Raw genomic sequence first — 16,334 nt, 5'->3', positions numbered from 1 at the left:
GGCCACTTCCAGTTTGCCAGGGACAGTGGTAGATATTTTGATATCCCTGAGTCTCAAGCCACTGGAGGCAAGACAACAAGCTCTTGCAGATCACTTGGAGTAAAGGCAGAGTCCATCTCTTCTTCAGTAGAGTCAGAGAACAGCAGAAAGCAAGGCATCTAAAAGAAAAGCAGGCTGTCCAGATCAACAGTCCAGTTGAGTGCTTCAAGCAGCACAGCTGGTCTTCTGGTATAGCTTCAGTCACAAGTCGAGTAGTGTCTGATTTGATGGGTTAAGAGACCCAATACACATATCAAAAAGTTGCTTTGGCATGGGGGTGACTTCAAAGTAGCTCTCTGAAGTGCACAAATATCCCTTTCAACCCAGTCCTATCTGCTAGGCTTTTCTGTTGGAGGTAATCAGTCCTTTGTGTGTTGACAAGACACTGCCCATTCAAGGGAAGTGTTAGCCCCTCCATTCCATCCTGCCCAGCCGAGACCATTAGAATGTAGCTATAGAATTCAGGTTAATGTAGATGGGTACTCAGACACACCTTTCCTTCCTATGTTGTGGCTGTCTAGAGGGAAGACACAAGGTGTAGCTGTCACACAGCCGAGAAATGTATTGGAGACAGGCTGCAAAGCAAACAAAGTTATAGGCACAGAGAAATATCCACTTTCTAAAAGTCCAACAACCTACACTGTACTTATTCAGTTAATTTTTTTTTCATAAGATCAAGTAATTTAATTGCCTTAATAATGTTGTGATTTTTTAGACCTCATTATATTTGTATACATTTCATAAACACCTAAACATATTTTTCAGATGACTTTTTTGCGCAAGGCATGTAGCATTGACCACCAATGTTGGGGAGGTATTTCAGCTATTGAAAAACCCGCCTGCAGGCAATCCTGAAAGAGATATTGGTAGCCCACTCTAACAGAGTGTGTTTGATAACCCCTAAAGGAGAATTTAAAAAATAGGTTAAGAATAAGACTAACAACAGAAACCTCAACACTATTGAAACCATTTGACTGGTTCAATTTTCATCCAGAAATATGTGAAGTCTTGTTCAAGTTCGATTTATATGTTGGATGTGAAATACATTTGATTTACTTCTTGTAAAGTTATGCGTTCAATGTGTTTTTTGTAAACATGTGCCTTATACAGAAATGTTGTCTGAACAATATGTTTAGGTGTTTATGAAAAGTATAAAAAATATTAGGAAGTCAAAAAAATCACAACAAATTAAGGCAATTAAATGACTCAATCTTATGAAAAAAGTGTTGACTGAATATTTACAGTTTGCATACAGTGTACGTTTTTGGGTTTAATAGTGGCCCAACCCACCTGGTTAAAGGTGCCAACTCCGTTGTACGTCACTTTTACAAAAGGAACATTTCTACAATTGTAATGCCAAATCCAACTTTACCAATAAGGAGGATTTGTTATTACCATTCCAAACATTTAAAACATGAAAATGCTACTCTTCTGTGATCAGGAATTACAGCTTAAAAGTGTTTTAAGGAATTCCCCTGTCTAACCAAGGAAGAAGTAGGCCTTACAGTAGTTAAAACGAAATAGGTTGTTTGTCACTACCACAGCATGCAAAACACCGCAGTTCAAGTCAACATCACAGTACATGTCCTACCTTTCATTTAACAGCAGCCTGCCTATAGGCATACAAAGGGGCCCATTAGGATGGCGGGCGGATCGCTACCGCCGGCCTGGTGGGGGCGATCCGCCCGCCATCCTACCCTGAATGACCCCCGCCATATTAGTATGCGGGGGGTACCGCGGCGGACGGAAAGAGCGTCCGTCGCTTTTCCCCCCCGGTTGCCTTGCGGCCGGGGCGGGAAAGGGTTTATATGGTGGCGGTGTCTATTAGACACCGCCACCGCCAGCCATATTATGATGGGCATTGGTGAATGCCTTTCCGTGCATGCAGAGTCCCCCTGCGGGGGCCCGTTGCGGGGACTCCGGGGGGTGGGGGGTGCACATGGGGGGTACCTATGGTACCCCCCTGCATTTCAATGCACAACGTGCATTTTTAGCATTGCGGCGCAGCACCGCCCGCCGCAATGCTAAAAATGGGGGGCCCTAGAGTCTACCTTAAGGGTAAAATATGTGTAACAAAAGGAGAGTTTCAAGCTAGGCAAGTCATTTTAAAAGCCAAGTCGAAGTGACAGTAAACTGCGCACACAGGCCCTACAGTGGCTGGCCTGAGACAAGTTTGGGAGGCTACTTCTGTGAGTGGCACAGTAAATGCTGCAGGCTCACTAGTAGCATTTAATTTACAGACCCTGGGTATATGGTACACCACTTTGAAAGGGATATACAAGTATATCAACAATGCCGAGCATGTGTAAACCAATTATACCACGCATAGAGGAGAGAGCACATGCACTTTAGCACCAGAGTCCCAAGGCCAACACAAAGAAGGTCAGAAAAAATAGAGGATGGAGGCATAAAGTTTGCGTTGATCTTCAGAGATGGCCATTTTCCTACAAATGCATATTGCAGGAATGTGTGGCTATATTGTCTAATTATTAACTAATTATGTCTTTGGAAGTAATTTTCCAATTGCATGAATGACATGATTAGAAAGAATCAATTTATGTAAGAGGTCGCATAAAACACTGCAATCCTTTCTCAACAAAGCCAATAATTTTGATGCTCAGTTTGCTTCACTCTCAAGCAGTTAAGACACCAATAAAGGCAACACATGATCCGTATTTCTCAAGTAAACTGTAATATAGGCACTCTTTGGTCTTACATGCTTCTTTCTGGAGAGTTCTACTTTTGCATTGTCTCCCCAGATTATTTGGCTTCATGACACTGGATGTATTAGCATGCTTTGTCTCAGGACACTAGTGCCCACATACATCAAATTCAATTGCATTCGCAAACGGTGCGAATCGCAATTTTCGGCCATTTGCGAATGCAATTGACTAATTTGGAATGTATCATGCATTTCGCAATTTTAGGAATTGCAACCATGTTGCGATTTCTAAAATTGCGATTGCATTTAAGAAATCGCAATTTCAGATTTCTTAAATGCAATGCATGATAATTTTTTAATTGCGAATTCACAATTTGGAAGTGGTAAATTAGCATGAAGTTGAACTTCATGCTAATTTACTGAAAACTTTCAAATATGCACAAATTGCATTTTTGAAAGTTTTAATTTACACACACACATTCCCTTGGGGCATGTGTGTGTGTAAATTGCATTTAAAGTTACATTTCAGGGGTGCAGGGAGGGGTTCTTTGGACCCGCCCTGCACCCTTGAAATTGCATTCACATTTTGCGAATCGCAATTTGAAATTCTCAAAATGTGAATGCCTTCCCATTCATTCCTATGGACCTTTTGGCCCATAGGAATCAATGCAAAGGGTTTTCCTTAATTGCGATTCGCAAATTGTGAATCACAATTAAGGAAAAATACCGAATCGCAAAAATAAATAAGAAATGTTCATGCATTGCAGTTTGCGATTTCTAATTTGCGATTCCTTAATTTTCGCAATTTAGGAATCGCAAACGGGTGCAATGATGCATGTGGCCGTAGGAAACTACAAAATGACTCCCAATGCATGGGTTTGACCCTTAAACACGGTGAAAGGTTAACTCCAGATGTTTTATCTGACTTGTAGGTGAAGCTATAAAACGGTTGCGAAAATAGTCCAAGTGGCATGAAAGGTAGATGTGCCATGGTAGTGGATTTGCTCTGTATTATGCATTTTCTGTTAGTCCTGCTTTGTTGTAAAGAGTTTTTCTTGCTTGTGTTCTCAAAGAGTGATCCCTTTTCTGGTATCCTGATCAATGTAAACACATGCACTCCCACTATGGATTGTGTCTTCTTCTGCACTGCTACGTTATATTAAAATTTCCAACTGACCATGAATTTGGGAATGGAAGTTTAATCAAACCTAAACCTACACCTACAAGAAGCAAATTGGAGTCTGTGCAGTCTACGTGTATAAGGGCCAAAAAGGAGGGCATGCCTGATATTAAGATTGTTATGTCTCTGCAGTGAAAGTAAAGAAAAGCGATATTACTGTATATAGTGTTGTAACATTTTCTACAAGAATATACTACTTTTAAAGTAAGGCCATATATTTTCATATGTAGGATTGGGAAATTCCTAAAGAGATCATCCATATGCCATTGTAATATTTACAACCATGGAATTCAGTGAAGAACATAGCCTTTTGTTATATTTGTTACACAAGCAGAGTTAGAGATATATATTTGTTTCTGGTTGAAAGCCAGAGCAAATGTTAACAAAAGGGGGGAGGGAGAGAATAATCATAAATGGATTCGTTCTCCCTAGATTAGTTTTTATAAACAAAAAGAATCCATTAGGAAAAAGGGGGAAGAAAATGTCCCTACAATGGTTGGGAACACCTAGGTTGTTTTTGATACCCCTCACACACCAACAGGCCCATTGGTGTCATGCTTCATCATTGGGGTCCTCGCACCTTTCTACGGGATGCGGCGTGCTGCGACCTACGGTTGCGTGGGAGCACTTATGGTGGCTATGTGTGGTGCGAGTGAGGGAATTTTTATGTGAGTGTAGTGGTGGGGTTCGATAGTGAGTAAAAGTGCCTGGCTCGTGGGGTAGCAAAAACTTTATTTGGCCCCCGGGCTGGTACTAATAAAATGGTGAGAGAGGAGGTATTGGCGTAACCTATGTGCGCCACCTCCTATGTGTGTGTCAACATGTTTCGGTGTAAAACACCTTCTTCAGGACTGGGGTACACAAATCCCCACCTTACTCATGTTTCTCTACTTTTTCAGAATGTTTATACTAAAAAAGTGAAATTTACAAGTGCAAGTAATACAATGTACCTCTTGGATAACCGCTATTTAGATGACCTGTAAAGGAAAAGGACAAAAAAAAAATTCAGGTGGTCCCGTAGAGAGGTGCGAGGACCCCAATGATGAGGCATGACACCAAGGGGCCTGTTGGTGTGTGAGGGGTATCAAAAACAACCAAGGTGTTCCCAACCATTGTAGGGACATTTTCTTCCCCCTTTTTCCTAATGGATTCTTTTTGTTTATAAAACTAATCTAGGGAGAACGAATCCATTTATGATTATTCTCTCCCTCCCCCCTTTTGTTAACATTTGTATACAGAGGTCAGGTAGCGGGCAGCTGCGGGAGATCCTCTATCCCATTTGGACACATACTCTCACAACACTTCACACATAGAACACACACTCAATTAAACAGAGATGGAATCAGAACACGGACTCACGTTCGGAGAAGAAGTAATAGACGAGATCCTGGCGGCCTTCAACCAGTTTGAAGGGCTTAGCAGTACTAAACCAGGACCCAGTGTTGTAGACTGGGATGAACTAATGAACCTGAGAAAGACACAGATAAGGGCAGCTCTTTACGGCTTACTAATGACCGAGTACCTGCGAAACAAGATAGCGCCACAGGGTCTCCTGGTCAAAAATGAGCCCTTTATCTTCCAGAATGATAAACTTTTCAAAAAAGAATGGTCACTGATTTCGTCTCATTGTACACGGGATTGGTTGGTGCTCATAGTGAAGACTGCCACCAGAATCACACAAGAAATAAAGTTGGACATACAGAAAATTGAGGTACAACTGAAATCATATCAAAAACCTGCAGAGCTCAAGAAAAGGCTGGAAGAACTAAACCAGCAAATGGCTGATTTTGAAGCCACACTGAAGCAAAGCAAATTTAAAAAACTGAGCAAAGATAAAGATCGATTCACTCCTGAGACAGCATATCCATATACCAAGGATGACTACATCTCAAGGAATGTGAACAGCGACAACGAAAGCGAAGGTTCCGATAGTGGTTCATCTGGATCTAGCACCCATAGCAATCAACGACAGAGGGGTTACCAAAGACGACAAGGTCAACAATACCCAAGGCAACGAGGGTGGCGAGGATACCAACCTCAACCATACTTTCCCCAATTCACAGGACCAACACCCTTCATACCATTCAACTTTGGACCAGGACCAACGGGACCCATGTACCAACCTAGGGGCTCCGTGTTCGACCCGAACTTCTACAATAACCAGCCTTTTTTAGGAACATGCAAAGGAACGCGCAGAGGACTGAACAGAAAAGGCAATACAGTGATGTGGCAAGACCCCAACCAGGGAGACCCCAGGATGACACCAGGAGCATGACAGGATCCTTGCAGGGCAATCCGCCAACCAGCTGCAAGGGGACCTAGTGGTAAACATCACACCAGGGGAACTTACACCTACCCAGAGGGCCGTACTTAATACAAGCAAGGTGGAACAAGAGTCCATCCGTGAGTTAACCAACAACCATGAAATCACCATAAAACCCGCCGACAAAGGCGGAGCCACAGTGGTGCAAACAACAGCAACATACAACGAGGAGTGCCTAAGACTGTTGTCAGATAGACGGAATTACACAATACTGACTGATGACCCGACCGAGTCCCTGAGAATAACCATAGGGGGATGGTAGAAGAAGCTTTGGCACACAATTGGCTCTCCAAGAAAGAGTCTGAGTTCCTAATACAAAAGAGCCCGAGAACACCATACTTCTACTGTATCCCGAAGATACACAAAAACCTGGACAACCCACCAGGGAGACCCATCGTCTCGGGCATAGGTTCCATCCTAGAACCTCTCTCGAAGTTTTCAGATGCTTTTCTCCGCCCACTTATCCAAGGAACAGACACATATCTAAAAGACACCAAATCGGTTTTACAAATGCTAAAGGATCTCACCTTTAATCCAGAGAACCAACTTCTACTCAGTCTAGATGTTGAAAGCTTGTATACAAGCCTTCTACACGACGAAACACTAGTAATAATCGAAGAAGTCCTGTACAGCACCCAGTGGCGATACCAGACTACAAGAGGAGTAGTAATGGAATGTATCGCTCTGACTCTGACAAAAGACTTTTTTGAATTTGATGAGACCATCTACCTGCAGAGCCATGGCACAAGCATGGGAAGTACATTTGCGCCGAGTCTAGCCGGACTGTATGTACACCACATGGAAACAAACAAAATTTTCCATCATAACAACCCCTACAGACAACACATACTAACCTGTAAAAGATACATCGATGATATCTTTGTGATCTGGCAAGGAAATCATGAGTCAGTCATTCAGTTCATGGTTTGGCTCAATACCCAAGACCGCTTTCTCAAATTCACACACTCGGTTTCGAACGAGACACTTGTCTTTTTGGATCTCAACATATACCACCAAAATGGGAAACTTGAAACCACTACCCACTTCAAACCGACAGCAAGGAAATGTCTACTCAGATACGACAGTTTCCACCCGCGCCATTTGCGGATGAACCTCCCATACGGACAATTTATCCGTTTAAGGAGAAACTGCACCCAAGTGGACAACTATAAATCACAGGCCCAAGATCTTAAAGCCAAAGTGCAAGCAAGACAGTATCCAGACAGGATCATTAACGCAGCCATGAAAAGGGCTAGGAACAATAATAGGGATGCTCTCCTGGAGGACAGGAGTAGACCCATTGCCAAACAGACAAGACCAATATGCGTCACCACGTACAGCTCCCATTCAAATGAAGTTTCAAGAATCGTGAATAGACATTGGCGCATCTTGACGTGCGGATCATTGGAGATTAAAAAACCAATGTTTTCCCACAGACGCGGGAAAATCCTTAAGGACATACTAGTCCACACCCGCCCAAAACCCCAGCAACAGTGACAACTTTCAATACAAGGAGTCCAAGGGCATTTTCCATGTGGCAATTGTGCAAGCTGTTACTTGACCAGAAAAAGCAAGCAGCTGACCTTTGCCAATGGAACAAAGTGGGATCAACATAAATTTAAGAATTGCAACAGCAAGAACGTTATCTACATGATTGTATGTCCCTGCAAACTCGAGTACATTGGCATGACCACCAGAGCCGTGAAAACACATCTCAATGAACATAAGAGTAACATCCGCTGCAGAAAGAGTACCACTAAGATGGCTGCTCATTTTCTAGAGATGGAGCACTGCGTCAAGGACATTAAGAGGATGGTAATTGAACAATTGCCCACAGGCATGGTCTCTTCGAGAAAGAACAACGCTGGGTGTTCCGCCTCGGGACCCAGATCTCGGGTCTGAACGATGACATCCCCTGGGGTCAACTTAATACTTGAGCCACTTTCATAGGAGAAGAAATCCATTTGTATTAATCTGGACAGTCCGCCATGGGGCCCCTTGTGAACAAAATGCCTTCCTAATTTTAATCATAAATTTTTAAATTTTAAATAAGAAAAGAGAATGATAATATACTGAGCCCGGAAGATTCTATAGTAGAGATGTCCATGTAAAGGAAATTGAGTGAATCTAGTTAACAGGAGAACTTTTAAGGGACGTATTTGACTGAACAGAAATGCCTATTTCTCCTTGTTTTTCATGAGCGTGCATAAGTGGAAAACTGAGGCACCAACTTTATTGAAATCGGACCAACCCGATTTAATAGAATTCTAATTTTGACCAAAGTTAAATTAATAGAAGAGCTGACACGAACTCCTCTCATTTGGAAATAGGATCAGCGACAGCACGAACCATTCCAGGCATGCGCGATTACAAAAAGCACTTCTTTACCAAACACGCATGCGCACCCTTTTTAGCCCGCGGCCACGCATGCGCGGACAAGGCAGGAGCGATGAGATGTGCTCTATGACCGGGAAACCAAATACGGGCATATCCGGTCTACTCTATTGCCAATTATTCAATTATGGGCAAGTCACTGGCGGTATAAAAGACCGTTTGGCAACACCTCGGCACAACCAACGGAGCCGGCGTAAGGGGCAGCGAAGAGGGATTCTCCTCATAGACTCGTGAGTAATGCAAAAACCACAAATCCAACCTACCGCCTCTTCGAATATGTAAGTACCGGGCAAAGCAGTATTTCTCTTTATTCCTCACAGGCAGCAAGGAAGCGCGAGGGACCCCTACGTTCACACGGTCTCATGGAGTAGTAGACTCCTGCCAAAACAGTATGTTATGCCCACTGTGAGCCTCACAGAATTTTTTCCACGATATGGATGTAGTCTACTATAACCACTGGGGCTATCTAAAACCTATAAGTCGCCTAAAAATAGAGTGTGTGTTTTTTGTTCTATGTGTGTTTGTCTAGTATGTGTCCTTTTATAAAATTTTCACTACAGGCAAGTTTTTCATGTGTAGAATGACACCAACGTGTCTAGGAATTCGAACCGCACCTTTTTATGACTGTATCCACAGGCCGATATACCTACGGTTTTTAAGGAACGGACCACCTGAAAAACTTTTTTGTCCTTTTCCTTTACAGGTCAGCTAAATAGCGGTTATCCAAGAGGTACATTGCATTACCTGCACTTGTAAATTTCACTTTTTTAGTATTAACATTCTGAAAAAGTAGAGAAACGTGAGTACGGTGGGGATTTGTGTACCCCAGTCTTGAAGAAGGTGTTTTACACCGAAACATGTTGACACACACATAGGAGGTGGCGCACATAGGTTACGCCAATACCTCCTCTCTCACCATTTTATTAGTACCAGCCCGGGGGCCAAATCAAGTTTTTGCTACCCCACGAGCCAGGCACTTTTTTAACATCACTCACTATCGAACCCCACCACTACACTCACATAAAAATTCCCTCACTTGCACCACACATAGCCACCATAAGTGCTCCCAAGCAACCGTAGGTCGCAGCACGCCGCATCCCGTAGAGGGGTGCGAGGACCCCAATGATGAAGCATGACACCAAGGGGCCTGTTGGTGTGTGAGGGGTATCAAAAACAACTAAGGTGTTCCCAACCATTGTAGGGACATTTCATTTTCTTCCCCCTTTTTCCTAATGAAAGCCAGAGCATTCATAATTGAGTTCTAACCACATTATAACCTCTCTAATGGCAACACTTTGTAATGTTCCTGTTAGTAGCATTGGCCTGATGGAAGGACAGCGAATAGGAATTCGTGATTCATTACAGGACATCTACAGGTACTTGTATGGGCCAGTTGAGTAAAAGGAGAAAAAGGTGGCTTCATCAAAACATCTTTGGAGTCTTACAGCGTAGTAATCGGTTGTGGCATTGGCCTGATGGAAGGACAACGAATAGGAATTCATGATTCATTACAGGACGTCTACTGGTACTTGTATGGACCAGCTGAGTAAAATTTAAAAAAAGGTGGCTTCATCAAAACCTCTTTGGAGTCTTTCAGAGTAGTATTTGGTTGTGGCAAACATTCTTCATTCTGTTGAATACGAGTTGCAGCTCTATGGAGTTTAGAGATCAGGCAGCCATTGAGTTACATGCTAGGTACTTCTAATTTCTCTTAATATTTGTATATTTATTAAAAGTGTATCTGCAGACTCTTATCTCCATGTACATTATTCACAGACCTCCTTGAACTATAATGACCATGATCCCTGGTATGCATGGGACACCTTAACTATGTAATATCCCAGTAACATGAAATGGCCCACAAGCATACCAGGCCTATATATTTATGCATGTATTTGTTACATTCCTACAAATGCACAGTGCATTTATGAACTTTCATCCCTCCCTTATGTTATTCCCCTTCCTGGCTGGCACAAACATTTGTGATCATGAAATCTTTCATCCAGATTATTATGTCAAGATGCTCAATTAGGTATCATTGCTTAAATAGTGAACAGTTGTTAAAAGTAAAGATATTTTTCACCCATCCTGAAACTCATAAGAGCCAAACCCTTGCCTTATAATAGCTTGATAAAGGTAATTCACAATATAATGGACATAGATTCATTGAAACACCAGTGGTACCAGCCTTTTCATCAGTGGAAGCTGCAGAGCTGTGTTTGCCAAATACAATTAGAAGGATCTTTCCATTTTTGATTGAATAATTTGCTTGTCATGTAATTACCACCCATTAGTAGGAACTACACATTTGGTGGCAACATAAACATGGGATGGTGCCAGACTGATTCCATGCACCCCCACAGAATATGACGTCCCTTGTTCCAGCTAGCTCACAGTGCTGCCATTATCGCCCAAACCAAAACAGTTCTGGCAACCAATGAACCTGACAACTCTGTACCCTCAGTACCCATGGTGATAGACTTCCAACTTTTCACTTAGTCGCTTGTGTTCTCTTTTGCTCAGATACATATACAAAGATTGCACATAGGGGCATGTTCAATATGAAGTAGAATATATGGGCTGCAATGATTAATAGACAGAAGCAGACAAAATGTATACTGGGTGTCAGAATGGTAAACAAAATGAGTAGCTCAATCATTTTGTTGAAACAACGTATATACGCATACATATGCAACAGTATAGAATAGTTTAATTATATAGCACACTCCTACAATACGAAACACTAGCCTACGTGTCTAGTGTGCAGATGTATCTTTTGCCAAGAAGCCCTCTCCTGGATGATCTAACCCCATTACCTGATGGGTAAGAGTATAATACCCTGCCTAGGTCATGAAATTGACACCCCCTCACAGGGATGAGGTCACCTGAGAGGCAAAGGCTCTGGCATGCGGTGACCCCTCAAAGTCAGCAGAAGTGTATCCTCTGATTATGACAGGAAACATAAGAATATATATAGAAAATGGTATCCTTGCCTCTGGCTCAGATTGTGCAGATAGCGGCGTCACTACATGGACATAATATTAAAGGCATGTGAGGGCCATATCTCTAATGTCAAGGCAATTTGATACTGTGCTCACAAAGTGTTCTGTGTCAACAAGGCCAGTGTTTCCAAGAAACTAGTCCAAGAGTCACAAACCTAAATGTGTGCCAGAGGTTGATGTGGCAAAGAGAAGGCAATTTTAGGAAAGTGCCGTCTGCTTGTAAAAATAGCAATAATTCTTACAGGAGCTAACTCGGGCACATGGCATGCTGGAATATTTTTTCATTCAGAAAATATGATGTTATCAATGGAAGGGAGTTGGGAGAGTTGGGAAATGCCCTCACATTCAGTGGCACACTCCCAAAGATCAAAGCAGCTCTTGAACCTGTACCATGCCAGTTTGAGTTTCCCACATCTAGGCTCAGGCTTTCTTGCATTTTGTTCCTTCTCCTCTCATTCCTTCCTCCATTCTACTCTCCATCTTTCTCGTACGTAAGAAAGGAAGGAAGAATGAGGTCGGATCATGGTGCAGTTTGGATATATACAATGAAAACACCCACAATGTACACCTTTAAGATTTTTACAGTTGATATGGTATTGATGCATCAGCACACCCACTCCATCATGCCTGGGTTTCAAATTCTGGAGAATGGTAATATATCCTTTAGGAAGCTATGTGTGAGAAAGAGTCCAGTTGTCTATTAACGTTGTCTTTACGAGCACAAATAAGGGGAGGCCATAATACTATGCCTGCACATATGATGTCACAGATCCACTACTAAGGGAACATTACATTTAATCATTTGTATTAATAAGAATTGCATCTATCTATTTTGTTGCAAAAATATTTCTCTCCTAATACATTTTGCTTTAAATTTTATTTGTCCAAAATTACCACCTTGCTTTCTTAGGGTTTTCTTTAATTCCTTTAGTCCGATCATGATTTCTTAAAGACAGCCCATTTGTTCCGTTCTTTTCTAGATTGACGTCTTCTTGCCATTTGCTAATAGTTTGTAGATTTATTGAATGCTAGTTATTGTTGCCAAAAAAGTTCCCATTTTTTTTTCTGTCACTGAGCATTACTTCAGCCCTAATATTTTTTTCTCTCATAGCTGTTTTCAACTTTTCAAGTACTTTTCAATAAACTGTTGCACTCATCATCAATGCCTTATCATTTAAGGATACACCACTAGAGGGGTTCTTTAAGGTTCTGTTGGAGTAACTAGTTTGCCCATTTTCTTTTAGTTTTATTGTAACTTTATTTAGCTATATTATTTTCTCTAACTCACGTAATATTTTTTCAAGCGGCATCTTTGATTTTTCCCTTTACTCTATATGTTGAGTCTGACAGCCTGAAGGTTAGACACCCAGGCCACTAAGAAGGTACACCCTGATGGGCCATGGTATGGTGTTTGGGGCCACCCAAGACCATCCCATGGTTGGAAGCAAAATGTTGACTACCGTCTTTGTTCTCTCCATTCTGTGTATTATCGAGCCAGTGCATAATCTGTAAATGTAAATGTAAATTGATACTTGTATAGCGCACTACTCACCCGCAAGGGTCTCAAGGCGCTGTGGAACCCATCCTGGCTTTCCCTATGAGGTGCCCACTCCTGGGCACCCCCAAGGTTGAGGCCAGGCATCCTTAGCATTGTGGGGGCCGTTGTGGAGATTAAGCAAGCTATTGCCCAGAGTTGCAGAGTGGGACTCCATGATTGGAATAGGCACCGAGGCGAGAATGATCAGGTCCGTGGAATTTTTTAGCCCAAGACCCACCGAGGTGGGGAATTGAACCCTGGTCCTGGGATAGACCTCTGCATCAGGGTCTGCCGCTCTAACCATTGAGCCACACTTCTCCACCTGTGGTTATCACAGCTTTGCTAAATTGGGAATTACATGTTTAATTGCATTATATTGTTATAAATTAGGTCTCTCTATGAATGTTGCAAGACAGGATGTGCAGCATTGTATATTTTAGAACAAATAAATGAAAAAGTCAGCTGAACTTTTAGGACCAAATTATGTCCAATCTCCAACCATATAACTTAATTCAGAATCTTTCAAACTTACATGGGGCAGAACTTGTAAACAGAGGTATAGTTCGAGAAAATTTGTGTTCTGTATGTCAAGTACAATGGGAAATGGATATATGAAGGCTTAGGGCATAAAGTACTTATCCAGTGGTACTCATTTAGGTACTCTTTCATGCCTCTTAGAATTGTCTCCAAAATATTAGAATGAGACTATTCAGGGAATATTTATATACAATTAGTACAAATAGAAATTACTGTGTTCTGTTTTCACTTTTACTTATAAGGAGTTTTCGATGTTTCGGCATGATTGACAAAAGAATGTAAGAGCACTTAAAGAGTACTTCAATAGTAATAATTCATGTACTCATTAATGCTTTGTAATGCCATATGTCTGTGTTGGCATGATGATTGATATCTATCATCAAATTTAAAAACCCTCATTACGTGGTAATAGCTAAATTCTGGTCCCTGCAAAATGATAATTATCATACTGTGCAGTTTTCTGCTGATAGATTCTGGCAGGTCAAACCTGCCAAAATGTATTGGAGGAGAAATCCTGGAAAAAAAGCATGGAATTCAGTGTGTTAAAAAAAGATTCTGCATACTGTACTACATTTAAAAAAAGTCTAACAGGAAGTACTTACCAAACGTGGTTAATACCTTTTTCTGGAGTAAAGGTGTTTACCACATCTGGTAAATACCCCACCCTTTTCCGAAAAACTAATAATGAGGGACAAATTATCTATAATTGTCAACTTTGTCATGTATGAAGAATACTGTTTCTTCCAGATAATTACTATGTTCTACTTTTAATGGTAGGTTTCATAGAATGTATCTCTTGCTTTTTCTTTGCATTAGGACATGAAGATTGGAATTCGGCCCGCCCTATTTTAAAAACGCACACTGTCAGGTCAGCCAGAGGGGGCTACAGAGAACACCCATATGTTAGATATTGAAGGACCCTCATCATCTGTGACTTCATCTCAAAGCCACTTTATAGCCTCTGGTCAGCACAAAAATGACAGCAACAAGACAAGTAATAGTCCATTTCTTTTCTATCCAGGGATTACTGATTTACAGTTATCCTATATTCGTGTATTTCTTAAAACATTTGGTGTGTCAGTGGCACTAGGATTCTTTTATAATAAGGACTGAAAAGCTTTGGTGAACATTGTCTAGAGAAAAAGCCAGCAGGAACTGTTTTCTTGGTGGCGATTCATTGTTGTTTGTAAATATTTTTAAAGAAAGCATGAAGGTGTCACAGAATTGAAGTTAATGCACATAACCACAGTGAAAAAAAGTTGTTGGCAATGGTTGCTGACATATTCGTATATGATTTATGAAATGGGAGGTAATGGAGGTGTAGATAAGATGTTTTAACCTTTCTTTTCTAATATGTTACATTAAAATGTTCAATATTCAGTTTGTAAATATAATTTAAAATGCTGTTACAAAGGAGTTGAAAACAAGGGGCTACTGTATGTATGTAGCTAACTGAATTTGTTCAGTGTTTTAACCTGTATTTGTTAAAATAATCTCATAAAGGTCCATGTGTAAGCTTCTCTAAATAGGAAACCACAATTTGTCAAATGTTTGCCATAATTTGTCAATAAAGCTGAAACCTTTTGCAACAAATTAAATTTTGAATTACGTGTTTTCTAACTTTTAAATGCCTGCTTTTTTTCTTCGTCAAGAGATGCCTTAAATGTTTTTATATTTAAAATTACAAAAATCATCCCAAGCGTGTTTTAAGCATTTTTCTTGTGTAAGACGTTAAAAGTTGTATCACTAACTTATGGTTGTTAAATAATTTAAAAAGGTAACCAACTAAACTGTTACATGAATTATGGTTAGCAAAGAATAATGTATAACTTGTTAATGGAAAATGATTTAGAACAATAAATTGATTTTAAACCATCCTCTAAGCTTGATCTTGCTAAACACAAACTCTCATTGACTTGTTTGTATTAGCATGTCTCTCGCGAGAATGTAATGGAGTTTAATGAGGTAAGATTATCACTTACCAGAGTGTCTAAATGCCTAGTTCTTTAACCGCTGAGTTTCCCCGCATATTAATGAACCCATATAACTTTGTGAGCATTGCATAGATTTACCTTGTTTCCGCTCAAAGGAGTGCTTTGACTGCATCTGCGTAGTTTATAACAATTTGTATTTTATAAACAAATCATCAGTGTCACTGCCCGGTTCTTGCTCTTCAACTTCAAAAACTTTATTTGTAATTTTCAGTGCTAAATATCACCGCCCTTGAAGGCAGTTTAGAGGGCTGATATTTCTTTTGAGACTATCAGACTTGATGGCTGATGATTATTAAGGAAATATGTCGCAGGACTCAAAGGATGACTTAACGTTAAACAGGTAACACTAAGAGAAACTCTGTAATGTGGCGTATGCAAGTAAATGTTAAATATTCTCTATTATTAAGCTACCTATAGTTAAAAAAGTAAACCTACCAAAACATAACAAAATAGGATTTTAGGATCTTAAACCATCTAATTAACATTAACTAGTGTCAACAAATTATTATTTTCTCATTTTGCACTATCTAACCTTCCAGTTAATAAACAGAACTAAAATTAACAATAACAGAAATGCAACTCTTGCTAACTTTAACTATATAACCTAAATTATTTATGGAAAAGGAATGGTAGCATGATCTAGGGATAACTGAACTGTTTATGTCT

The 16,334-nt window shown here is 40.7% G+C and overlaps 1 protein-coding gene across 1 annotated transcript in view; it reads left to right on the top strand.

Moving 5' to 3' along the window:
• KHDRBS2 (KH RNA binding domain containing, signal transduction associated 2) overlaps positions 1-15,320 on the top strand; it is a 1,768,831-nt gene extending 1,753,511 nt beyond the window's left edge. The window contains exon 10 of the mRNA XM_078646808.1: positions 14,491-15,320. Within this exon, the coding sequence (XP_078502934.1) occupies positions 14,491-14,588 (98 nt within the window). The 3' untranslated portion in view covers positions 14,589-15,320. The remainder of the gene's footprint in view (positions 1-14,490) is intronic.
• Positions 15,321-16,334: the final 1,014 nt, after the last annotated feature.

Source organism: Lissotriton helveticus, chromosome 6 (assembly GCF_964261635.1).
Source record: "Lissotriton helveticus chromosome 6, aLisHel1.1, whole genome shotgun sequence".
Classification (NCBI taxonomy): Eukaryota; Metazoa; Chordata; class Amphibia; order Caudata; family Salamandridae; genus Lissotriton; species Lissotriton helveticus.
The sequence above is the reverse complement of the archived record's forward strand: the minus strand, read 5'-3'. Positions and strand labels throughout refer to the sequence as shown.